Below are 27001 nucleotides of genomic sequence, written 5' to 3'. Positions count from 1 at the left end.
GCCGTCAGTCAACTTTTCTTACATACGATCAGCGTGACGATATATGAATGACGAATTTTAAAAGGACTGTGCCTACTAAAAAGTAAGTATGTTTGTATGGTTTTTTACTATGCGGGGAAAGCAGAAATTAGGAAGAGCTATTGAAATCCAAATAAAAATGGGGGTAACCACGCATTTTTTAGAGATAATTGAGCAACAATTTTCTCAAAAAAGAGTAAAATTTAATTTAATTTTTTCCAAATTAAAGCTTTATTATCTAAGAAAAATGCATGGCTACCTCAAGTTTCCTTTTGGATACCAAGAGCACTTGCTAAGTTTTGCTTTCTCTGCATAGTTTTAAACCGCGCAAAAATGTCCCTGTATTAGTGGCCACCACTGCATAGGAAACCCAAGTATCTCGAGATGCGCAGTAACAAAAGTAGGCACCGTCCTTAACCTGCACGATGAGATCTACTATCCAATTAGCATGTATGCGCCAGACTGGTTCATCTTTTCAGGACCCTGAGAACGAGGTAGACAAGAACTGGGGAGATTTGAATTCTTATTGGATAGTAGCTCTCACCAAAATTATGCGAGCTAACACTTTTGCCTTTCGTACTATCAAAAGCCGGTATGGTAGATAAATAAAGCTAACACAAAACAAAAAGAGGCCGCATTGACTGTTTTCTAAGATTTGTTAAAATATATTTCTTTTTGACATTCTCTGATAACTTACAATAAATTATACACTTTACACTTCCAAAATTAACTTTGTACACATTCCTTCGATAAATTTTACAAATGAAACAAATTATTACCTATCAAAAATATTTTTTGATATTGTAACATTTTGAGACTGCATTTAATGCATTGCTTTCTTTCTCCCAAGCTCAAGAAGAGAGGATTCAGATTTATAGAAAGAATATAAAAAAGTTGTAACTTCTTTCTACTAGGATGAGGCTACGTTAAGAAGTAAAATGATTGCCTTTCGATGTCATTCATAACGTAGTACGATCACTTATCAACCAAGCTCTGTAAAAGCCCTTCACGAAAGGTGCAAGCTTCAGAAGGTACGACATTAAGTAAAACTCATAGTCATATCGTGATATTTTGCGGGTTTTTTTTTTCTACAGTCTATAACTGAAAAGGATAACTCATATCTAGCTGCTCCGTTTCGCGTAAAAACGAATGGATTTTTGCATAACGAAGACAAGAACATCTCTAACCGCAATTTTCCGACCAAAGTGAACTACAAAATATTAGTCAGCTATGGTAGAAAAATACCAAATATGTGATAACAGACGCGGAACAAGGGCGGTTGAGATTGCGAACTTTGAATGAAGTTTCTGTTCAGGAAAGGAAGGAAAACTTTCTTTAGGGGAGAGAAAACCTTAAATCATAGTTTGCTAAGTAGAAAAGCACCAAGCAGGTTATTATTGCCCATAAAAGAGCGAAGATAGGAAAGATGTTAGGAGCTTGAACGACCAATCGGAACACTTTAAGCTAATTTTGCGAGGAACGCTGGGCGTGGCATAGCTTATTGAAAGCTACCACTGCCTCTATGACCTCACAGTCCCCATTATTACAAGCAAAGTTTTCAGTGGAGCTTGCCGACACATCTTACTTCCCTGCTACAGCAAAACCTTTCTAATTTGTTCGGAGAGGCTTTCAGTTTCTGCCTCCGGTTCCACGTACGATTGGGCAGGGAAGAAATATTTTTGCGACGACCGAAGAGTCAGTAACTGGGAATGTTTGGCAGGTTCATACACTGCTGCATCGTCATCATCGGGAAACGGGTTCAGCGTCAGAGTTTTTAAATGAAGCACCATGTTGTTTAATACCACACTGCGGCGAGTCTGGTAGATTGCAGGTAGTGGGAAGGCTGTGATAGAGACAAAAAGATAAGGAAAATGAAATCGGTGAACTATCGGGATATATCAGAAGACTTAACGTTCTAGGACCAGATTCACGAAACCCTCCTAAGTTAAGATAAATATCAAGTATTGTCTCTAAACAATACGTTATTGTTAGCCCATGCTTCGCTGGTAACGTGCGATTTCTCGCGCGTACACGCGTAAATGCATTCCATGTGCACGTGCTCATTTGGACCACAAAAGCCTGGTTTACACGTACGACGCAAGCAAAAAAAAAAAAAAAAAGCATAAGCACAAGCACAAGAAACCTACATGTAAACCGGTGCGACGTAAGCATAAGCACCTTGTGCTTGCGCTTGTGTTTACGCTTGCGTCGTCCCGGTTTGCACGTACGACGCAACGACGCAAGCATAAGCACAAGCACAAGAAAGTGAAACGCTTTCCATGCTTGTGCTTGTGCTTGCGTCGTTGCGTCGTACGTGTAAACTGGGACGACGATAGCATCGTAAAGTAAAGTAAAACTCTCCCAGTCAGGTTTTTTCAGACCCAACGCACATAAGCATATAAATAATTCATAAGTATAAAATATGGAATAAAATATCTGACCGTTAAAATCATAATAATAGATAAAAACATCAATAGGTAACTCTCCTAGCTGACAAGAAATGATTCAAAAAGGAATTCTCTAAGTTTCCTTTTGAAAGTACGCAGGCTGTCTGCAGCAGTGATTGCACGTGGCAATGAGTTCCAGAGTTTAATTGCTCTATATAGAAAAGTTCGTTGCCTGCGGCCAATTGATAAGATGGAATATTATCAATACCATCATTAGAACAAAGAAGTTTGCGATTTACGAAATTCTAAGCTGTACTTACCAAGTGCAAGAGAAGTTTCCCTTTCTAGATGACAGTGACTACAATGAGTTTCACCAAGCCGGGCCAGGCTCCGTTTACTAAACGAAAAAACAAAATGATTACATTTAACAATATAATCTGAAGATCTAAAAAGACAGCTTAAAAAGAACTTTATGCCCTTCTCAAATCTTTCGAAGATTTGCCTACGGTTTCAGATGTTGTTGCCAAGGGGAATCTTGAGCATATCTCCATGGTCTCTGAGGATATGATTCTTATAGTGACACATTAGGTCAGAGCATCTGATATCAATGCGTCAAAGTTAAGGCTCATTTTACTCCAATTTTAGTACATTCGAAGCGAAGTGCACCGTTTGCAACGTGTTACATGGTTGGTACTGAGAGGACAAAAGAACGAACAACAGAACAACGTTACCGGCCCCAAAGAACAATGCAACTGCAGGTTATAAGGATCCAGTGAAAATGGAGCTTTTAAAAGGTGCAGGGCTACTGGGACATTCTCGTCCAATTTTGTTCAATGTTCTACAACAAAATAAAGGTCTTCTCCTGGTTGGAAAAGAGCAAACACACACCTGTGTATTTTAGGGAGCACGAGAACCGTGTTCCTGGAGTTGTCCTGGGCCTGCACAGGAGTCTTTTCACGAGTGCGCGTGCGCGCTCGCTCCAGTTCCTCCTCCATTCTGATGTCACAAAAGTAGTTGATCGCTTCCGCAGGCGTTGCGTGGTCAGCGGCTTTGCCACCCAGCGCCTCGAGGTCAAACGAAACTGAAAAAGAATAAGAAAAAATGAATGAAGACCTGGAAGTATAATGGGAAGTTAGAGGAAGAAAAAGGAGGCAAAAACAAACAAGAAATGATTTAGTGTACTTACTTTTACTACTAGTGGGTTTGGACATTTCAGATGCTGTCCTCTGTTGAGATAAGAGCGAATTAAATTTCAGGTGAGAAATAAACTAATCTGTACCAATACAAATTGAAAGGAAAAGTCGAAAAACTGACAAACTTAGTACTATTAGTCGGTGGCAATAATATCGAAAATGATAATCTATGGGATACTGTTTAGTGGAATTGTAGTTTTCTCAGAACCAACAATAACATAAATTCAAAGTAACCAGCTAGCAGAAAGAACAATTCATATTTTGTGTTCGGTTGAACACGTGTTTGCAACAAGTGGGTTTTAACTTGTTATGCGGCAACGCACCTGTGAGCTTCCTTTGTCTGTTTTCAAAATGCCTTTGATGGAGCTCGGTGTCTTCGGAGTCTTTGTTCCTCTGTGATAAAAGACGAAGAAGAATCAAGTTGTATGAGTATAGTGGTAACAATAGAATGGTGACGTTTGGTATTATGTGTCAATACATGCCTGATAAATCTGTACGGGGAAATACTATTATAAAACTTTCTAGAAATCCTTCCCATTTTCACTTTTGCTGCACATTTTTTTGACTCTCTCGAGGGAAATATTTTCGCGAGTTCTTTGCTCGTAACTCCATATTAGGGAATAGGTGCGACATGTTTTGGTCGATAAGAAAGGATGAACCTTTCTGAAAAGCCACAAGTGTCTGACTGTCTGAATATTTCATTTTATGAAATGTTTAAAAAAGGAGCAGGAGTGTTTTATCGGGTTTAAAACCACGAGGCGCAACCGAGTGGTTTTAAACCCGATAAAACAGGTGCTGCGAGTTTTTTGAACGGCCTCAAAAACATTCCTGGAAAAGCATGTGTCAAGAGAGTTCATAACAATTATGCTTTTGTCAACGTTGGAAATTAGCATAGGAGAAAAACAGTAAACACGGTACACTAATAAGGAGGAGGTTTTATCGGATATAAAACCACTACACTGCAAGCGCGCGAGAGCATCTGTTTATGATTCGCGAGCTATATAAATAATAAATTATTATTATTATTATTATTATTACGTGATGTTTTATCGACCATGTGATAGGTCAATGGGCGAATGAATTATTAATGAGTTTTTGAAGACACAACCAAACATACAGACAGGCAGACAGACAGACAGACAGACAGACAGACAGACAGACAGAGGAAGACACAAATACACAAACAAAACAAACAAACCAGTTCCAGTGATAATGAATCCAACTTACTTGACGACACTTCCGGCTTGTGCTCGGCTGATTTTGCCGGCTAAGGATCGAATGTGCTGTCTAAACTGACTCAGCCATTTGTTCAACCACTGAACACACATGTCCTTCACTCGGGACTTTCGCCTGTTTTCAGGAACACCCTAAGAATGCGAAAGAAAGTTATTTTTTACCAATGCGATGCCGAAATAAAACATCTTCCAACAAAACATAAAATATGAAGCGAGAGATGATGTCCATGTGTCGAGGCATAATTCAAGAAAATATGTAGGACGGGGGGAGAGGGGGAGGGGGGTGGGCATCGGAAGCAAGAGGGAGAAGGCTGCCAACAGCTAGACGTCAAAAATGATCAATTACAGTGCATACGAGGTCTTTTCTATAAAAATGCTACTGAAATTATGCAACAAGTTTAGTCAACCCCACATTTATCCCCTTTTAAGCATACATACCGCGGTATCGAACAAATCCAGTTCTTTAGCAAAGTAACCCGCAGTATCTGGTACTCCGATCGATACTAACAATTCTCGGACAAAATTTCTGCAAAGTGAGACATAACATAGTAATTTAGTACGAAATGCACAAACATCTATAACAAAATGAAAGGTTAAACAGCAGCTGATCATTCTTTGTGTGAAGTGAACATAGATGAATTGACAGCTTTGAAGTTACCGTACAGGGCTGAGTTGCTCAAAGCATGGTTAGCGCTAACCATTGGTTAAGAGGTATTAAAACCTATAGGTTGTCATGGTATTTAACCCGGGTTAGCGCTAACCATGCTTCGAGCAACTGGGCCCAGAAAGCCGAAGTTTGGATTCATTTGAGTGTCGCAAAACCAAATCCAAAGTTCTTCTTTGACCGACAAGAACAAACGTAAACAGCGTAATAAACCGATCAGCACTCGCGAAGCAAATACGTGTAACTGGCGTCAAGCGCGGGAAACGCTTCCGACCAAGTCACGAGTTGTTCTGGTTTTGCTTCTCATTGGTTGAGAAACTGGCACTAGTTTTGTCAACCAATCACAGAGGGTACTAAACCAAAACCATTGCAAACTCAAAATTACTTTCGACACTCAACTGAAAACCGCTCGGAGCGACAAAGTAGTTGAAACTCTGAGAAACTGTCGCTGATTCTATCGGATCTGAAACACATTTCACAATGTACCTAATTTCTTCATCCCCATCAATGAACTGCGCCATCAATTCGGCAACGAAAGATACTTCATATATCCGCATGGTGTGTGACACCTGCAGGGCCACCCGTAAGAACTGCTTGGCCTGGGTCGAGCCATGCGCAGTAGGGTGATCCGGGATATTCAGCTCTGCTATCATTGTTCGGTTGACTTTTTCGGCTGTTTCACGGATCAGACCTTCTTGGCGGTGCAACAACATAATAGCCTACAAAATACAACACACGTCAAAAAATGAAGGAAAAAAAAAAAGGGGGAACAGCCCACGCCCCAACATACTTTATCCCATTCTCTTTAAGTTAGTTTGTTGGATTTCACTAAAAAAAAATATGTTAGGGCGAAGCTATACTGTGAAACATTGATAGCAACGGTTCTTCCAAGCTATCTGGTACTGAGAGAGGCGTTTCCAGACAAGCTGCACGAAATATTGCCTAGTGTTTGAAGCATAGCTTGCAAAAGTCACAATCGACACAGCACAGCTTGCTGTTTTTTATGCAACATTCTTGCAGGCGCGCCCAAGACGGCAGAAGCGCCAAGAGAAGGGAAGCTTCCCTTCTCTCCCGCCGTCTGGGCGCGCCCTGGAAGCTTGTTCGCAGGCTACGATTGCGGCTGTTGTAAGGTATATTACTCTGGCACTGTACAACGTTTCGTGTAACTTACCTCGAAAAACCCAAAGCAGCATCATCCATGAATTCAAATTAACAATTAATTTGCTTGCAGTTTTCCTTTTCTGCTTTCAAACTGAGTAAAAATACCTTTTGACAACTCTCCTGGATGAGGGCTAAAGACTTTCGATCAAGGCGGGACCAGTGTAAATGGGTAGCAGGGAATTGTAAAACTGCTGTCTAAAAATGCCGGGAAAACGCGCGATAGATAAGCATGCCAGCAATGTTCCTACCCTTTCCACGCTATAGCTAATTCGCCATTTGAGTCGCACTAGACTGGGGCGCTGGTTTAAAAACCCAAACATATACTTACTGCACAGATCTGAGTCTTTATCTCGTAATCAGGTGTCTTTTGAATCAGCTTCAACAACAATTCTACAAAGCTATCTGCCGTCCACGGTTTTGGGAACGACTGCAAATGAATAAAAGCTTTGGTAAACAAAAGCTAACAAAACTGTGGTCTTGACGCGAGGCAAAGAGCCACACTGGAGAGATCTTCACCTCACTCTGTTGTTAGGCACAAGATTAGCTGTGAAATTTCTACATTGTCTGGCAACCACGTTTCACTTTCGCTTGTCTCAAATGCAATACAAAAATGATCCGATCCGAATGATCTTTTAAAAAGAGGAATGCTTTTCTTCCCGTCAGATCTCCATAAGACAGGCCCTGGCCAGCAGTTTTTTCCCAGCAGAAAGTTTGTGTTTCCCAATAGTGAAGAACATCTAATTTCTCCTTACAATAACACTGCTTGCTCAAACATGTAAGTAATAAGAAAAAAGAAGATGATCACCAAAGATGAGCTGGCCATTTGAAGGATATGGGGAGGAGTAAGGACAATATGAAGGTTAATACACGCGATAAAAGATCCTAAGTAGTGTGTTGGACTGAGAACTTGTTCAAACAAGTTTTCGCAAAGGGGGAGCTAAGGAGGTGATCGCTTATAATTATGAGTTTCACAGAATAGTATTTTAATTGTTCAATACTAACCTCTGAGTTTGCATCTGGAAAGAAGTTCTCAAACCACAGTGTTCCTTTGAACTGCGTGATAAACGACGGCAAAGGAGTTGGAGGGGGTGGGGGAGGGGTTGGAGTTGGTTCCTTGGGAGGGGAGGGTGGCCTGCAATTGTCAAGGAAAGAAATATGTTAGTACAGCAACAACTGCAGCAACAACAAGAGACGAAAGACGGTTTAACGAACCTCTTGATATATAGAGTGCAACAGGGCATTTACCGAACGAAATGAACTCTGAAGCCCAGTCACATGGTGTGACATGCGCACAACATTGGCCGGGTCTATAGCAAACTCCGATCAACAAACACGATTTCTGCTCAGCCAAACGAACACTGACAGTCTGTTCAAGAAGTGTAACTTCAGATGTTAGTACAGCTGAGGCGACTTCTTTCTACTTTAGAGTAGGTTTAGGACTTGGTTTAATAGAAAGACAACCGTCAAGCAGCGAAAATGATGGTATATCGTAGACACACTTTATCGTTGATTATTAATCAAAACTAGGTTTTAATGTTTTGCTTTGAAGAGCTTCATTTGAGTGTTACCACTAGGATTTCAACAACAGACGCAAACATTAGAGGCTCGTTACATTGATGACGCTATGTTTTAACCGCGGGAATGAAAGATTAAACATAATTAAGGTTAAGGTTAAATTAAGCTACACATGACATTCCAATCCTAGCAGTATGCAGGTTGTTTGTCCCATGAACATAGTTTAATGGCCTTAGCTCCCATGAGTCTCCTGTAGCTCAGCGGTTGAGCATCCCAACTAGCAATCAGAAGGTCTTAGGTTTGACTCCTGATAGGAGCACTAGGATTTTTTTCCCGAGTATGCCTGTGTCATTTACTGAATAATACATCATTCTCATAATTAAGGTTTGTTTTGCATTTGAAATTAGTTCGTACTTTTTCTCAAACGAGAGAACCGAAATAGCGCCAGCTGGTTAGACAATAACAGACTCAAACATTAGAGGCTCATTACAATGATGAAGCTTTGTTTAACTGCGGGAATGAAAGGTTAACATAATAAAGATTTGTTTAGAATCTGACATTAGTTCGTCCTTTCGTCTCAAATGAGAGAATAAAAAATGGCGGTAACTAGTTAGATAATATCGTTGAAAATTGCACATCATAATTAAAACTGAAGTGGGAAGATTTAGGATAAAATAAGCAAAAGAAGTAAAAGTCTTAAGAGACAGTGTAATGGGGCAGCAATTGTGCTTTGATAGAGAAAAAACCCTCTGAGTAATGAGCCTGGAATCTTAAATTTAAGAAATGGAACAAAGAAGTATCACACTAACAATTAAAGAAACGAATAACTGTGAATACAAAAACATAAAGCTTTGAAGAAAGATTTACGTTTAAGAAATAACGTGACATATATTTCCTCAGCAAAGACTGGAGCAGAATAAAGAAAAGCCATTAAAGAGAACTCAGTGGAAAAAGCAGTCAGCGAAACGAGTACCTTCTTGTAAATGGGCCAAATCTTAGAGCAGGAAGAAAGCTTCCTTCTTGAGGAGAGAGAAAAGTTATCTCTTTCAGTACAGTCGTACTTTCCTTGACATAGTGTGTATTATCAGAAACACCACATTGCGAGCCAGAATCAGTTTCTGAGAGACGAGATTGTGAATTCTCCTTGAAGCCCTGTATCCTTGCAAACAGTTCCTCTATAGGGCTTATGGAATTTGAAGACCTTCTCCTGCTGTGTGATTCTACATGGCAATGGGAAGTAAAAGAGGCCAAAGACTCGAGTACGGTTGAGTAAGCAGTTACTTTGTCTCTATGTGACGCTGTAGATTTAGAACCAACCAACATGTCGACGCCAGCATGGAACTGGGCTTTTTTGGAGATCAAGCTCTCGCTACTAAAAAGTAAAGATATTTAGGTGGATAGTAAGAGCAAATGAAGAAGGGTATAAAAGAGAGAAAAAAATAGAAATGAAAGGTTAAAGTACAACAATTAGAAGAGAAGTTGTAACGATAAATAGCACGAAGAAAGCACTGCTCATGAGTAAGACGTCAAGGAGAGAAAATTAACAAGGATGGGAAGGGAAATAGAACTGAGAGGATTTATGTATAAGTTGGAGGAAATCTCCATTTAATAGGACCCAATCAACGTCGATCATTTTGATACTGGATAAGGTAAACAGAGGTGACGTTTGATAAGTGGACTTGTGAGTCATATAGTAGGAGAAAGACAAAGGACAACTAAGAGAACTGGTCATAACAAGTTTGTTCGAAGAGGACCCACCTTGTCCGCGGTAGGGGGCTTATGGAAGATACCACCTATCTCATGAACATTACCGACAAAATTTCATTGTCTTTAACATTTGAGTTGACACAGAAATATTCAGCTAGCAAGAGTCAGCATTGCTAGATAAACAAGAAAAGTGAGGCTTGAGTCTTATTGTCATTTTTTACTGCTGGATAGAGGGGTGGCTAGCAATTAATACACCATCTTTTGAGGTTGAGGAAGGGGGGTGCATGCAGAGAACATAATCTATTTTGTGGTTTGGTGGGTCCTGTTCCAGTGTAGTAGTTTTGACCACTTCCCACATTTGTATGAAAAGATGGACACTTTTAAAGCGAAGCAGTGTCTACGACTAAAATACAAATAAAGCAGGAAAAACGTGTCACATTTTAGAGTCTGAGAAACTAAAAAGATCGAATAGGTTTATGTTGTAAAGCAAAGCAAGGTATACTACTCGCTACGTTTATAATAGAAAACAAACATAACAATAAAACGTTGTTTAGTTAATATTTAGATCTGGTTAACTCTACCTTTCTTTAAGGGCTGTCACATCTGTGTTAACAGCTTCATTTTCAAGCGAGATTAATTCAATAGCCAGCGATGAAGGACTTTGCAATCTTTCCTCCCCGACTTCATCTATAACTTCGCTTTGTTTTCGTTTATCATCAAGCTCCAAGTTCATCGGATTTAATGCGGATGGCGACCAAGTACTGCTTTTATTTAGGTTTGCCCTGGAGAGCTGTGTTCTTTAACAAAAGTTACAGTTCATGGTTTAAGAGTTTAGTTTAACTTTAAAAAAGTTTAAATTGCTCATTGAAATTATTATATTTATATTTTTCACTATACAGGCAGGTAATAGTTTCATAGTTAATTACGTTTTCACTGAATCAAATTATTTAATTCCTTATTTATTCTTTTTTTGTTTTTAATATGTACCCAAAATTGCACGACTTATAATCGGACTTTTCATCTGTTATCAATGATACTTAACCTACGTCAAGAGTAGACGGAATCGTGTTTGGCGGAATTTTAATGAACAACAATGAACAACTAATGTTATTTGATTAAAAATTTGGTTGTATCAACTGGGCTTATAATGTAATTCGCCACCGTAAAATAATTCAAAAGCTGACACTTCGAGCGGTTGCCCTTCGCCAGAATGAATCGATTTTCGCTTTGCTCCGCTCTGACCAAGGGCAAACGCTCGAAACGCTAGCTTTTGATTCTCTTAACCGCGATGGTCAATTTATCTTATCAGCTCAGTTGACAAAACCAAAAACCAAATTTTCCTGTTTCACTTTCTAATTGACGAAGCACCACAGTGTCTTTAGAAGCTAACACTACTTTTCACTAATTATCCCAATTTGAATCTGAAGTTGGACCAAATTGTGAAAAGGAGTAAAGAAGGAGGCAAAATTTTACAAACAATGTACAACTGATGTAATATATCAGACATGCGAGGAAGAGTGTTTCATCCGATTTTCCAAACACAGAGAAATGGGTTAATAAAATGAGGCGGAGCCGAGCGTTTTTTTTTTTGTTTTTTTTGTTTTGTTTTTTTAACCAACTTCGAGATGTTTAGAAAACGGATAAACCACACCTTTTAAGTGTTTGATATAACTTCTCAAACCATTAACGATTCTTGGAGCAATCCGAAGCAAAAGTTCACCAAATTTCCAAACCTCCCTCACGGTAGTGATTTCTTCTGTTTTCTCTTCAAGAATTATTGATGAGTTTGAGAACTGTCTATCAAGACGATTTCAACACCAAAAATATCATAAGGAATAGTCGCTCTTTTCCTTTAGATATGTTAACCAAAAAGGAAAACGCGCAAGCACACGAACGAGAAAATCGTCCTCTGCAAATTAGACGTTTGCTCTCAGTATCGAATATCCCTAAGAGAAACGGGCAACTGCTCTTAGTTTATATAAAAGGATAATGGCAATTAGGGTTGGCCTGTGATGTAGATGATTGTGTGACTGGCTTTGCGTGACAAAAATGAACCTTTCAAGGTATCATTCGAGTCACGCAAACCGTCTTTTCTGCCAGTTGAAAGGGTCACTCTACAGACAAAAAAAGCTTAACGAATCGTTAAGAATGTGGAACGTACTACTGCTGAACAACCAACCAAGACAGTCAACTTACGGTTGTGGAGTTGGGGGCTTGGGTCTTGATACCAGCTTCTCGATCGGCCGAAGCGGTTTGACGTCTTTCTTTGGGGAGGGGCTCCTCGGGGGTGGCGCCTCCTCTGCTGGGGGAGGGGTCGGAGGCGGTGTTGGCGTGGGCGACTTCAAGAGTTCAGTATCTTCTGGTGAGGGGACATCTCGTAAAGCCAGTTGGAGTTGGTCAGCGAATTTTGATTTCGTCCTTTTTTGTTTTGGACTCTCGCGGTCAGGAGATTTCGGAAGTTTCTGCCAGAGAAGAGAGAGCGGATTAACTCAATTTGGTTTCTGACACAGCTAATTAAACAAGCTACTGGAGAGAATATGTGACCGAGGTTTGAAACATCTTGGGCATGATTGTCTGAGACACACGGAAAACAAAAACGGTAGCCTCAGTGAAAAACTCGCCATTATAAGGTTAGCTGTGCTTTTCAAAGGTATACAATACTTTCGCTGAAACGACGCCCAGCGTCCCCTTTAGTCCCTTTCCTCTTATAAGGCATAATTTCGTACAAACTTCTTGAAAACGTTAGACTTGAGAGAAAAAGCAGTGTGGAAAGCCCCTTCCCCTATCCCCTCCAAACAAATGGTCCTGTGTGGACCTAGCTTTGAGACTGTGGAGAATTATTTAATGCGACGAAAGCTACTGAGCAGTATTTTCCTGTGGTGCTGTTTATTATGCTTTACAAGGTGATTCTAACTTGTGAGTCTGTGGGTGAAATCCTAAAGTGTGACCATTCAAAATGAAAGTTACTGAACAGTACTTTCCTGCTGTACTGTTTGTTACGCTGTCCGAGGGGTTTTACCTTTTGAGTCTGTGGATGAAATTCTAAAGTGTGACTATTCAAATGAAAGCTACTGCGTAGTACTTTCCTATGGTGCTGTATATTATGCTGTATAGGGTAGTTCCTGTTGAAGAAATAGTTGAGAGACAATTCAAGCGAAAGCTACTGAGCAGCACTTCCATGTGGTTTGTTTCCCATTACTTCCCAAATATTTATCCTTTCACACTCTAATAGTTACCTTCTTTCTCTTCTCCAATTCAGCGAGTTGTTCTGCAGTCAACTGAGGCGGTTTCCACTTGTCTTCCTCTCCTTTATTCTCTTCTCTTGAATCCTTAAACATGGCGACCACGACCGAGTTCGGAATAAAACCATCGGGCGCAATAACGAACATCTCCTCGTCTTCTTCGTCAGCAGCTTGATGCGAAGCCAATCGGGAAAACCTCTGTGATACCAGCTGGCGAGAAAGACTAGGTGATGGATACCGATTGGACTTCGGCACGTCGACTACGTATCGATCGCGATCCCGATTCACGAGTGGTGGTTCTATCGGATAGCTTCGGAAGTCTCGTTTGTGGATCGGTGCTGAATGAGACACTCTAGAGCTTGTCTCCTCATGTGAGAATATCTCGCTTTCTGTTTCCATGGTAAAGGGACGTCCAGACCTTTTAAGCGTAAAAAAAAAAAGTTAGTTAACCGATCTTTGCTCGTCAACAAAGTTTTAATGTGAGTAGTTGACAACATACTGTGATTACAATCCTAATTGTTATTCTAGGATTGTCGGGAAGATAAATGTGTTCCATTTTTCTCCTGGGCATTAGACACTATTCCAAATCGTCTCAATTCACCCAGACTCTAGTTGTCTAAACAGCGGGTAACTTTTTGCAGCGGAAAAATCCCAACTTAGAGAAAACAAAACTCTGTGTTTGGTAGGATAAAGTTTATCCCCCTTTAGTATAAGTCTACTAGTGTTCTATCACGAATGTCGTTCTCTAATTGGTTACGCTACTCGCTATCTATTCTGTGATAGATAGTGAGTAGCGGTTTTCAACAAAATGGCGGCTGCTTCGTCACGTTTTCGACGTGTCTGCGATGAGGAAATAGATAATTTACTTGTTTAGTTTTAACCGACTAGTAGATTTATACTAAAACAATTAGATTATTAGCTCTCGATTTCAATACGTGATAGCCCGAATCACGCGATAGAAATCTCGAGCTCATAATCTAATTGTTAAATAGATAGAAAATTATCCACTTACTAACGTTATCCGTTATGTGAAGAGGAAGTATCACGGGGATTTCGACCTTTTGTGGTGAAAATGGTGAGACAACACCTTCACTTAGTTACAAAATAATTCTAGAACATCACGAAAAAGTAATTAACCGAAATTCTTGAAAGGAACAACTCATGACCTGCTCTGATGCATTTTGGAACGAAAACGCGAGAACTTAAAAACAGTTAGTCTAAAGTTTTGTACATTCAAACCCAGTCCATCTGTAGCCAGAGACACTCATCGATAGTCTTAGTACCCTGAAGTGAGAATCTACAACAAATTTTAGCAATACTTTTATGTTTCTTTTGATAAAGACAACAACAACAAGAAACAAAACAAAAACGTTTTGGAGTTCTTGATGAAACACTAAATTCCCGTGATACTTCCCCTTTAAGTTTTGTACAAACCTAAATCCCTTGATTCGGCACTAACACTTGCCAACGTAACTTACTCACCCAGACATTCCATCGTGCTCTTTAGTCGGTGGTAACTCGGGCGTGTCTCTAGCATCGTCCAGTAATGTTATGGGTTCAAACTCGGACATGGACAAACTATGGATCGGTGGTTTTGGAGCAGAGCCCTTCTCACCGGACGCTTGCCCTTTCTTGGACCTTGTCGACTGCCTGCTTATTGAGAAAAATCCCGTGCCTCTATCGGCTGCGTAAGGTTCTTCTTCTTCGTCACTATGACCGCCCTCATGATCCAAATTATCATCCGGAATGTCGATACACGGCCGCTTGTAGAAGATTTCCAAGTACCTTTCAAACGCCTCCCCTCGCACAGTTTCCAGGTCGATGTTCGGTCGTTTTCGACTAAACTCGTACTTGCCGTCGCGAAGTTTGCGGAGTTCATTCTCGCGTTCCTTGATTTTTGCGAAGGCCTAAGAGGAAAAGAACGAAAGTAAATCGAGAAACTAGTTTTTGCACTGTGCTCAGAAACAAGCACGTTCAAATCTATTTAATGACAATTTTTACCCCAGAATACTGCGCCTTTCAATAACGTGAAAAAAACCAACATTTCCAAATTCCAATTCGACCTGGAACGCACGGATACCTTTGAACGAGCTCCGAGAGCTCTTTGGTGCTTCGTGGGTAAATAAATTACATTTACATTTATTTTTACATGCGAACTTTGAACTTCAAACGAAAGTAGTGACTGCGTTGTTAAGGACGGTGCACCTTTTGCTACCGCGCATACGTTCTGCGCATCTCGGAATGGTTCGAGAAGCTCTGATTCCTTAAGGTCGGTGCCCACCTAATTCAGAGGTATTTTTGTTAACAATGGAGAAATAAGACCTACAAAATAATTATAGAACAACGAGAGGATGGGAATCAACTCAATTATTGAAAGAAACAACTCGTGATCTGTTCTAGCGCATGTTGGAAAGAAAATTGCGAGAACTTGTAAAACGTTAGCCTAACATTTTTCAAGTTTCAATCCATTCCGGCCTACTTTGTCTCTGGCTAGAGGGGCTAATCGACAGTTTCATTGCACCGAGGTGATAATTTACATGTATAACAAAGCTAGACAATTATTATCATTATTATTATATATTTTTTTATTTTATTTATTTATTTATTTATTTATTTATTTTGGTTTCTGTTGACAGACAAACATTTTGGGTTTTGAAATTACATCAAATTCGCATGATACTTCTCCTTTAAGTTACCTATTTCCTCACCGTTGTTCTTCTCTCTTCCTCCTGAATGATCTCGTCCATTTCCTCCTTTGGCAGTGAATCTTGAAACCGACTGTACTTATTGAGAGACGACTTGACTCGGTTTACTCGCTGGCTGTCTTCGGGCGATAGTGTGCCCTTAACACCCGAGTCAATTGCTATCGGTGCCTCGGAAACGACTCGTCGGAAATCCATCGCCACCATTCGGTAAATGTACGACTGAGGCATGTCTAGGAGGTACAAAGTGGGGAAAAACTTTTGTAAAAGGTACAAGTTGTTTTAATTATTTTGCTGTATGGTTTTTTCAAAATATGGCGGAAAACTTTCACCTTATAACTGATGAAAAACGTTAACTCGTCAAAGTTTATCCCTATTTCAGAACTTGACGGTACTTTAAAAATACAAGTTACCCAACGTATTTTATTCAGCGAAGCGTGATTCATGGTTCGGGATTTTTGAGTACTAGGAGAACCAATCAAAATTTTTCTTCGTTATAAGGAAGTAGAAAATGCGCTCTCTGCTGAGAACAAAAGTCATTTGCACTTATTGGATGAAAGCAGAGGCTTGAAAAAAAAAAAAAGAAAGAAAGAAAAACACCAGCGCTCATGATACGTTTCACGGGCCGGGTATATGATTTTATGGCAGAAAAACTTGACCTTAGGTTGGAGCAAATAGAGGGATTTAAACGCTTTTGGTTTATACCGTAGAATTCCGAAAGTAACGTCAAAAAATTGTGCATGGTCGCCAACAAATCCCGAAAGTAGCCAATGGAATGTTTCTTCAAATTAAAATTGAAAACTCTACCAGTGCACTGAGATGTTGATAGGGAAGACTAACGTAGCAGTGTGTCATGGAGTAGAAGCAGTTTACAGGGTATCTGACTAGCTTTCCTGCTTTGAGTCTGAATAATACAGTGCATATCACAGTACTCACAAGTGGCATAGTTTATTTTGTGTAGATGTTTCCCAATGCCAATTATCAGGTCTCCTTTCTGACTGCAGAAGCAAATGCTGGTGGGAGTAGCGTTCAACTTTATCATACGCAGGAGTCGGTTGGACTCGTCCCAGATCCTCACGGAGCCGTCAGCACTGCATGACGCAAACAGCCTCATCTTGGGGCAACTGGTCAGCCCCGTGACGTCATCCATGTGGTCAAAGTCACTGTCATGATCAAACCGCTCTGAAAGGAAATTCACTCGGTAAATACGGATGAAGTAGATTCATGCAATTAACACTTTTTTTCTGTGCATTTTCGCAAGCCGTTCCTGTATATAACTCACGTAAAATACATATAGCAACGTGACGGCGAAAATTTACCCATGTATTTTACGCGCGTGGCACCAGTTGCATATTTTCGCTTCCAGTTCCCAATGGTTCATTGCATTTGCAGTGGTCAACTACAAATCCGTATTAAACACAGAAGTTTTATTAAGTTTTAAATTACGTTACTTCGGCGGTTGACTACAGAAACAGTCCGTATATTTTGCGTTTGTTAGTCGCTCTTCCTTCGAAAAGTCTGGAGCAAGCGGTGAGAATACACACTTTCGACGCTCTGTGCCTGGCAGGTTCGGGCTTTTGGGGGATAGTAGAGTACCTCTTCCAGACCTCTATTTTCATTGGTCCCCTAGTACTGTAGCTCCCATTGTTTTCTGCGGGGGATCCATTGTTCCCGACCAATGACCTATTATTTCGTTCTCCAATCACAGACCTCGTCTGGATAGCTACTGTCTTTCTTCTTTTTGGCGATTCCTTCCTTCGTCCATGAATTCCAGGAGAAAAACCTAAAGTCTAATCTGTAAGAGCAAAGTGGGAACGTGGGAGAAATAATTGCACTTGTATAAACTGCTTACTTTTCTGTGTGGTTTTGAACACCACAATGTTATAAGAAGCAGTAGCAGGCTCGTGGAATGCAGCGCACAGTTTGTGGTGAGCAACAGACAGAAGCCTTGGGGTTTCGTGGCAGTACAACGTCATGAGAGGGGCCAGGGCTTCTTCAGCGAACGGGAAAAGGCGCCAGATCTTGATCACGTGGTCTGAAAAACAAAGATACAACCGCTATTGTTAGCTACTGAAAACAAGTTATCTAAAGACTCAGAGACTTTTGAAGAAAAGTTGCCGTGTTCTTAGCTGTGTAACGTCAACAACAGCCAGCGTTACTACTTCATTCACGAATTACGAAGTTCGTTAACTAGAAGAAATGCCAGCATCCGAGAAATCGAGGTGGATGCGCCAGGCTGTGGACTGCAGCGAAGCCTAACTTCTATCTGTCTGCGGCATTGATGATGACGATGACGCAAACAAACGTTAAGTGCGCGCGCACTCGGTTTGCGCGCGCGCAAAGTCGTCTTTGGACAAACAGGAAGGAGACTCCACGAGATGAAAGCGCACGAAAGTCAACGAAAGCACTTGTGAGTCAAAGGAGGGGCAGCAGATTTTGCAACCTCGTCAACTTTTTCTTAGGTCAATATGAGAAACGGAGGATGAAGATTGAAGATTGTTCAGAGCAAACAAGGGTCGATATAGGTCTTAATGACAGTTGTTGTATGCAACCATGCTCTCGTATTTTTTTCCCGGTGATAAGAATTTTTTACCGTAATTTGCAAAGTACATTTACAAAATCGTCAACTCACCCAGCCCAGCTGATATGACTTGGTCTACTACTGGGTTAGCTACCATAGTGATAACCTCATCTCTGTGTGCCTGTGTAAAAAAAAAAATGTTAAAGGAAAAAACATGAGGTAATGAGCCAAGCAAGCCTAATCCCATACAAGAGCCTTTTTGCCTGCTTTACCGGTCTACAGACAGAAGTAACGGTCAATGGAAAATAGTTTGTGCTCGCGGACGAGAATGACCTGCCTCTTTGTTTAGAAGTCCTTTCGCAGTGACCTGGTACGCCGTGCAATCCTGCTATTCCTGCGGCCAGTATTGTATACAATAAACCTCCGCACACACCTTTACTTTTATCAGGCCTAACAACTTAAACCTTACCTCTATTTTAAAAGAGACTTTGCCTGGCTCGCCTTCATTCTGCCAATCGAATAGAACAATCATTCCATCAACACAGCCTCCAAGCAACAGAGTTCGATCGTACGCATTAGCTTGTCCTTTATTTTGAAGTTCTTCTGCTCTTTTTTTGGATTTCAGAGCGGCAACTACATTTCCCCATGCATCACCTTCGAGCTCGTCCTGTGAAAAGAAATCGTTAGTCTGGGGTTAACGGCCTTTTTTCTTGGTGTAAGTGTGTTAGTTCTTTTGTGAAGATTAAGTCATGTAGGGATGGTCTGAAAAAGACAATAGAGAGATATAGAATCGCGTTTACAGCAAACGGCAAACGTGAGATTCACGTTTATGTTTTCTTGAAAAAATGGGTACACAGAGGAGAATAGTGCACAATAATTCTGGCCTTTGGAACTAACGCAAAATTACTGAATTTTGCTAAGACACTGAAAACAGCGAGCGGCAAATGTAGGGTAAGTATGGTCACCTCTGCCGTTTGACGTTAATATTAAACTAAACTATATTATTTTAATATTAAACTAAAGATTAAAACAAAGTTATCCCTTTCGCAACGCCGTGAAAGGCGTTTTCTACTTTGCAATACAACTCTATACACTTCTGTCCGCAAAAAAATGAACTCAGAATATTAAGGGACATGATCCCTTGTGTAAATGTAGATTCAGGGTTCAAGAAGGATAAACGAGCTACACAGAAGCGATCCAACTTTCCACAAGGCACGGAAAGCGAAGTTTTCACTCTTAAGGGCAACAGTAAGGATAGACGAATGAGACACTGAATAATTCCTCACCTCAACCACATATTCATATAAACAAAGACAGCTACACGGGCTTGGCACTGAAAAAAAAAAAGACGAAACGAAATAACTGATTAAGGATTCAATAATTGAGAACCTTAATACAGGAAATGTCCGCGGAAAGTAATCAGTGTCGGCCTGTGAGCCCCTGTCGAGACTTAAAGCTAAACGTATAACCTTTAACAAATCCTGGAAATTACTTTTCACAAGCCTAAGTGACCCACACGGCCGGAGCTTAAACCGGTTTTTGTAGCATGAAGCAACCGGCAAAGGATCAGCATAATGTGACTTGTCCAGCATGAAGTGACCAGGAGTATTACTGAATTACCCCCTTCCCCTCTTCTTATGAAGGGACTTTTTAATATTCGTGACTTGAACTTAACATAACAAAGGTAATTTTTTTTGAAGTTACCAGCTGAAAAGAAAAGAAAAACTAACTTTGCCGTCGCTAATATGGCACACATAGAAGTGAGCAAACATTACCATCTGGATTGTTCTTCATGTTCCATTCTTGTAGTGTCCTACATGGATTGGTCATCGTGGACGCCTTCAAGATTCTACCATCTGAGAGCAAAGTAAACAGCAAACCTACAACGAAAAAAAAAAACTCTGATAAGAAAATTTAAAAAAATTTAAAAAAAATAAAAATATATATTTTTTCTTTTTTATGCATAATGATTTATCACACTGTAAAATTTTAAGACAGTCTGACAAATCCTTCATCCAATTTTGTATTCACAAACTTGAGGTAAAAAGGTCCAAATTAGCCTCCGGTAAAACATGAAGTAATTTTTGAATGATAATGCGTTGACTTATGAAAGTCTTTGCTAAGCTCTATGCATGTAACTGGTTCTCTAAACTCACGTGACATGTTTAACCAATCAAAGAAAGCGTGCTATTTTTAACCAATCAAAAGAAAAGGCCCGCCAAACGCGTATCTTACGGGTTTTTTCCGTGTCCGGAAATGTTGCAAGTTTTTGTCTACACAAGAAAATAGTTAATGCAAGAAATTAAAACAGTTTCTTCTGATGATGGAAGAAAGGAAAGCTTATAATGCAGACATTCATAACTAATGTTTTACTGTCACATATGTGATGAAAAATTGGAAGGTCCTAAATGAATTTTTTCTTAGAGCACTCCACTTTGAAGATTCCAGAACGCGTATACATGTACGTGATGTTTTTGCTTAAAAGTAAACTGCTGTTTATCACAACATACTTTCTGCCGCCGCATAAGCCACGTCAGCTATTGTATTCATGCTGGGTAACAGTAGTGTGGTGATGCACTCGCCGGAGCCTGGGGACAACAGGCGCACTGTAGCGTCACTACATATGCACACCAGTCTTAATGGCATCTGCAGAGAAATAAATAAAACATTCGTTTAAAGTTTTACTTTAAATGTTGCAAAATCGCATGTCACTAGCCATCATGGTTATATAGTTCAGAGCCCCCCCCCCCCACCCCACCTTCCGGTTTCATTGACGTTTTAAGGAGGTGCCTACTTTTGTTATTTTCTTTCTGGATTCCAGTAGCCCGTACTAAGATCTGCTTTACCGCATAGTCATAAACTGTGCAAAATACTCCTGTATTAGGAAGCACCATCCTTAAACAAATTCTAAATTGTTCCGATTTGTTCTAAAATTCTGGAACAAAGATACGTGAAGCAAGCAGACGATTGTAACGCAGTCAACCTAAGACCATATCAAGATAATTATGAGCAATTGATAATTATGTGAATTTAAACGAGAAGGGCAATAACATTACGAACGCAAAAAATCACCTAGCACAGCGATACATAATTACACGTCAGATTCTTATTGTACACGTTTTAAACAACTGGATATTTTATACTTACTCTTGGATGTGTTGTGGATTTAATAAGCTTGACTTTACTTCTACAGAGAGAAACAAAATTCCTTTATTAGGGACGCTAGCAAGTTGAATTCCCACCCCCCTCCCCTCCCCCTGGTAAAAAAATGAAATTTCAAGTCCAATGTAACGGGAATTTTCTACCTGGAAAATTTTCATAAATTCACTTATTTCCATGACATATGTGGTCAGTGTTCTGTAAACAGTACTGTTTGTTGCTGCAAGAATTTTTCCAAGAGTTTCAACTGAGGAACACTTAAACCTTCGGAGTTGTACCGCGGCTTTTCTCTTAAGGCCAATTTAGACGGTACAACTTTTCTTTGTGGTGTCGCATGCGATTTCTGTAGCGCATGCAGCTTGCATTATGCAAAATGTCGTCCACAACTCTCGTCATTCAACATTGCCCATACCATACCATACAGTAGGTGTAGACAATGTTGAATGACGTGAGTTGTGTGCGATTTTTTGCATGATGCAGCCGTGCGCTGTAGAAATCACACGCGACATTGGTAAGCAAAAGTTGTACATAAAGTCTAAATTGGCCTTCAGGAGTCCTTAACCTTCAATGCAAAAGCCCTTGAAACAGAATGAAACATTTTGAGAGAAAAGCATGTCACCTGATTGTCTTTAATTTAGTGCCATTTCCTTACTATTCCAAACCAGTTTCGGGTAAAAGAAAAATGTTTCTTCAACTCTGGTTCAGATCTACATACCCCACAGTTGAAAAGACACTATGAATATGCTCGATCTTCCACAACTCAATCGATCTACTTCCAAACGAATGCAAGTCATTTTTTCCCACAGTCGTCCCAAGCCCAAGAACAGCTTCACTAGTGCTTATTCTGTCCACTTCATCAGCTGTATCAAGGCTCCAGACTCTAATGGTACAGTCACTGGAGCCAGACATGATGTAAGTACCAAACGGGTATACCGCTAGAGTGTTGACGGATTTTAAATGACCAACAAAGATGATCTTGATGTTGTATTTATCATCCCAGACTTTTATAGAGCCATCCTTTGCTGATGTCACAAGGTACTGAAGAAGAAAAATCACATGGCATTGAAATAAACACACAGTCATCATCTTTGAAGTACATACTTTACATATAATTTTCACTTATCACTATCAAGTGGTTGCAACACATTCTCAGATAAAAAAACTGAAGATGACTTAATTAGTTGAAAACGTTTGGTTCTTAATCCTTTTTTTTAACTTTTCAGCCCAGCAAATATTAGGGACAACATTCTCGAATGTTACCTAAATTTTAAAAGGTTTATTATTTTACTTGACACTACAGTGTAGTACACTAATCCAGCAATGAACAGTCAGAAAATCACAAAGGAACAAGAAACTAAGATACATGCAGATGAATCATTTCATTTTGGCATGAAACTCGGCAAAAGATTCTGAGGCAACAACAACAGAGGAATGCAAGACATTAAATGCAGGATATTTTTGGCTGCCACAGTTCTAGCAAAAAAGGAAAACTTGTGTGCATAAGCTGCTTGATCCAAAGGCATTTTTATGTTACCTGTAAGTTTTGTGTAAAGGAAAACTTGTGTATTAACTGGTTGATCCAAAGGTCGTGTATTAACTGGTTGATCCAAAGGTCATTTCATAATGCTATCTGTAAGTTCTGTATAACAAATTTGATGGTCATTTTTTGCAACCCTCCGTGATTACAATTTTACCAAATAACAGTTCACTATACAGTTGCCTGTACCTGTACAGTCAACCCTCGCCTTATGGTCACCCCAATAATAATTGGAGAGCAGTTAAATCCCCAGCAAAAATAGAGTACAGACATTTGACTGAAATAAATTCCTCTTGCTATTAACAATGCTAACTCGCGATCCCAAGGGTGTCCAGTCAATGAAGGGAGTTGATTGTATAATGAATATTGTTTTTAAGGTACCTTGAGTGGATTAAAGAACAACACAGCAGTTATCTCTCTGGGGTGAAGTTCTTTGAGATGCCCAACACAGGATCCATTCAGCAGATTGTAAATGATCACATTATTGTGATAAACTGCAAAACACCTTTGAGATCTGCTGGGTGTGTCTTCCAAACATAGCATTGAAATTACACTGGCAGCTGGCAGACAATCCTGTGAAAATGTAACAAACCCAGTAGAAAAGAGATTATCAGTATCATACGGTTAAATTAATATTATTAATAGTACTTTAATGAGAGTGAGTTAGATTAACAGCAAATGTAACAAACAAATAATTATTAGAGGCACATGCAGTCCAGTCATGAGCTCTACACCCCTCCAGACAGGTCATGACCTTTGAATTCTGATTGGATGGGCAAAACTATATAATTATGCAAATTAATAAGAATTGTGGCTGGTCACACCTTTACATGCCACACTGTCAGGGTTCTCATAAGAAGGCTGGACCCGGGTACCAGAACCAGGATACACAAGAGTCAGTACCTGCCTACTTTCCAACTGAACATAAAGACATTCACTTCAAGTGTAATTTTCTGCCCAGCTACTCTCCTATAGGTGCCCCCCTACTTCAAAACTTAATGAAACCCCTGCACACTGTAATCAGTGTACATACATGTACAGTCATGATCTTTGACAAACCAAACTGACTCACCGACAAAACTTTACGTTGAAGTAAAAACTTGGCTCCATATCTAAAACTCCAACACTAAAAACACAAAACAAAGTTAGTCAAGACATATCGTGCATTTAGTTTGAGTCACGATAAATTTTAGGTAATTAAAGATTTTTAATAACAATCATATAATAATAATAATAATAATAATAATAATAATAATAATAATAATAATAATAATAATAATAACAACAACAAAAACAACAACAAATTTACTCACTGTGATATTTCCAACTCCTCCAGTAATGATCTCATTTGTAGACTCATTATACACTCCACTGTTAAAAAAAATCCAGGGTGACGTTTCGTAATTTTCAAAGCTATTCAATGATATCAGTAGAGTAAGGAATACAACCTAGTAGTTTCCTGTGTTGCAGTAAAATGCATTTGATGTATTTTTGTTACTTGTATATGGCTTAGTAGAAAGGGGATGAGGGTGGTTAGTTCTCTCCACTCCTCATTACCATAAATCTCATGTTAACTTAAATAGTACTAATTTCAAAAACAATCATTAATATTTAATAGTCAAATACATGTACTATACCTGTAAATTCTGCTGATAGAAGTTGCTACACTAACTACTTTCAAACCATCTGACAGTAACTGCAGAAACAGAAATAGTACAAAGCAGCTGATAAGATCATGCAAGATATATATAATGTAATTATTATTATGCTGAGATTATTTAACCACCTGTCATGCCCTATTATATTCAGTCACAATAAAAGGTGTTCAGTTCATGTCTGCGGCAACTTATCACATTTCCCAGCAATAAAAACTGTTAATTAGTACAGAGAAGAACCACATAATTAGGTTTGGTGTCATGTACAGTCATTAGTTGTATTCATTTAACGTTACCAGATGTTTGCCAAAATACCATGTTAAAATACCACTTTATAATGCATTCTTTTTTCAGCCTTTCAAACTATTATGTTGTGGTTCAAAATTTGCTTTTGGTTTGCAATTGTTTTAAGCAGTTGGATTGTGTTCTCCATTGTTCCAGATAATTATGGTAATTAGCGACAAAGAAAAATATAAATTAAACTGGTTTGAAAGTTTTTAACCCAGCTACAACACATTTAAAACACAACAGACAACCACACTCCCACTATTGAGAGAACAGCAGGCTATCTGGAATCCATTACTTTATCTTGAAAAGAACCCTTCTAATTGAATTTATCCCACTTTCTCACACAAATTTTTTTCCATGACTGTTTCACATAGCAATCAATCTACTGTATTTTTAATATTTGCTATCCTGTGTATGTGCAAAGTGGAAGGAATTTTAAATAGTCAATGATCATGCAATATATTGCAAATATTTTAAATCTGCTTCCATGTTTATTTCTTCCTAAACAAATCCATCCTGTGTACAGTACAGATAAAATTTTGGGAGCTTGTAGTCTGTATCATACAGTGTATAAATTGGTACACACAAAACATACTGTTCAAATTGATTGAGTTACACATATAGTTAAACTGGAAAGGAGCATCTATTCACTACAGTGTACCTTCACAAACTTAAAGAAATGTAAAGCTACATGTAGCTGGCAAGATATGTCAACTCATGATCTTAAGCCAACTGAAGGACAATTTTCTCATCCAGCCCCATACTTTGACCACAGACGGGGTCAAAAATAAAGGTGCCATTATCAGACAAATTGGGCCAGTCTTATTTCTCCAATATTTCCTGCAGTCCAACCTTAAACATTGCATCTGATTACAATGTGTCCTTTTCCATGCAACTTATAAACAGCATAAAGAAGTACAAATTTTATTTCATAACAGGGTCTGGGTTTGACAGCCTGGGTGTTGACACACTGCTAACCAAAGTTGGGGTGTCTACCTCCTTCCCCACATAAAATGCGGGGAAGGAGGAATAGAATGTGATCACTTTAGTTTGGGAGGGTAGTTGCACAGCATCAGTGTGAAACAGACCTATTTATGTGGAAGATATCTACAGTTGAGCACAAGCATACTCTGCAGTCTTGTACGAATTATGAAACTTTGTTATTAATAATTTGTTGGGAGCAATAATTTTATTTCCGAATACCCGATCCATCATACACCCTGTACCTCAATGACATGACTGTAAATAAGTTATTAAAGTGGGCCAGGTAATTCCTCCTGTACATGTAGATTTACAATTTCTAATCACAGATTGCCATACAACGCATAACTTACTTTTATATTTTCATCCAATCCCCAGGCAACATAGAATCTAGGTTTCTTTGCATACACTATTCCACAAATGGGATCCTTGAGGATTTTACTGTCCACAGCTTCTGAGTGACCGGTTTTCAAAATCACGGAAGCTTTTCCCTCGCTGTCAATTCCAACGAAGTTGTCACTAAAAGAATTGAAAGCCACAAAGCTAATATCTTCCTCGGACGGTAATGACTGTACTGGATGGATGCCATGTCCCACACTCAGAGCCTGTTTCTCGTCCAATTTCTTTGGGTCGTCTCCATGTTCTTGTTTGATGGCGGCTTTGATCAGTTTCCAGTGCGAGCTGACCTTTAAGTCTGATTCGTCTACGACTGGCCGTTTGGTCCGTGTCTCTATAAGTTGCATAAGTTTACTCGTCATGTTGAAATATCTGAGCGTCGAAGTCTATAAAATATCGCAAATTCTTTCGTCGTCTGCGAAGTAACGTAAGCTTATATATGGCTAAACCTTCCCGCCAAGAGCGCCAAAGGAAAACAAAATTACCACGCTGCAATACTAGCAATTCCCATATTCTGTGGTTTCCTCCTTATCTTAATTTTTTCCATTATCGACAGCGTCATCAAGGAGCTTCCTATGTGGTCCATTTCGATAACAAAGTCACTGATCTTGAGGATAATTTCTACAGCCATTCAAAATGG

The 27001-nt window shown here is 39.5% G+C and overlaps 1 protein-coding gene across 2 annotated transcripts; it reads right to left on the bottom strand.

Moving 5' to 3' along the window:
• Window positions 1-650: 650 nt before the first annotated feature.
• LOC146462414 (uncharacterized) lies at window positions 651-26998 on the bottom strand. Of its 2 annotated transcripts, XM_085085623.1 has the most exons (29): window positions 26319-26998; window positions 24679-24737; window positions 24355-24412; window positions 24114-24167; window positions 23423-23614; window positions 22220-22542; window positions 21493-21532; window positions 20856-20991; window positions 20121-20225; window positions 19632-19678; window positions 18815-19012; window positions 18457-18526; window positions 17677-17859; window positions 16761-17006; window positions 15831-16057; window positions 14605-15029; window positions 13117-13540; window positions 12077-12342; window positions 10462-10677; window positions 7661-7790; window positions 6987-7085; window positions 5984-6216; window positions 5272-5359; window positions 4826-4965; window positions 3922-3991; window positions 3592-3631; window positions 3294-3486; window positions 2726-2802; window positions 651-1861 (listed from the first exon to the last, which is right to left on the bottom strand). In XM_085085623.1, the coding sequence occupies exons 1-29, from the start codon at window positions 26721-26723 to the stop codon at window positions 1611-1613; spliced, it is 4995 nt and encodes a 1664-aa protein (XP_084941749.1). In that variant the 5' UTR covers window positions 26724-26998; the 3' UTR covers window positions 651-1610. The 2 variants fall into 2 exon arrangements, with proteins under 2 accessions (XP_084941749.1, XP_084941750.1); XM_085085624.1 differs by lacking the exon at window positions 10462-10677 and having other exon boundaries at window positions 652-1861; window positions 26319-26997.
• Between the last annotated feature and the right edge of the window lie 3 nt (window positions 26999-27001).

This window comes from Pavona decussata, unplaced genomic scaffold, assembly GCF_977016875.1.
Source record: "Pavona decussata unplaced genomic scaffold, jaPavDecu1.1 SCAFFOLD_188, whole genome shotgun sequence".
NCBI lineage: Eukaryota > Metazoa > Cnidaria > Anthozoa > Scleractinia > Agariciidae > Pavona > Pavona decussata.
The sequence above is the reverse complement of the archived record's forward strand: the minus strand, read 5'-3'. Positions and strand labels throughout refer to the sequence as shown.

Excerpts from the sequence above, each read along its gene's own strand:
- LOC146462414 (XM_085085623.1), bottom strand. The coding sequence starts at position 26,723 with ATGACGAGTAAACTTATGCAACTTATAGAGACACGGACCAAACGGCCA. Across the intron at positions 6,217-6,986 it reads TAAAGACTCAGATCTGTGCA|GCTATTATGTTGTTGCACCG; the intron begins GTAAGTATATGT and ends TGTATTTTGTAG. Across the intron at positions 3,632-3,921 it reads CAGACAAAGGAAGCTCACAG|AGGACAGCATCTGAAATGTC; the intron begins GTGCGTTGCCGC and ends TTATCTCAACAG.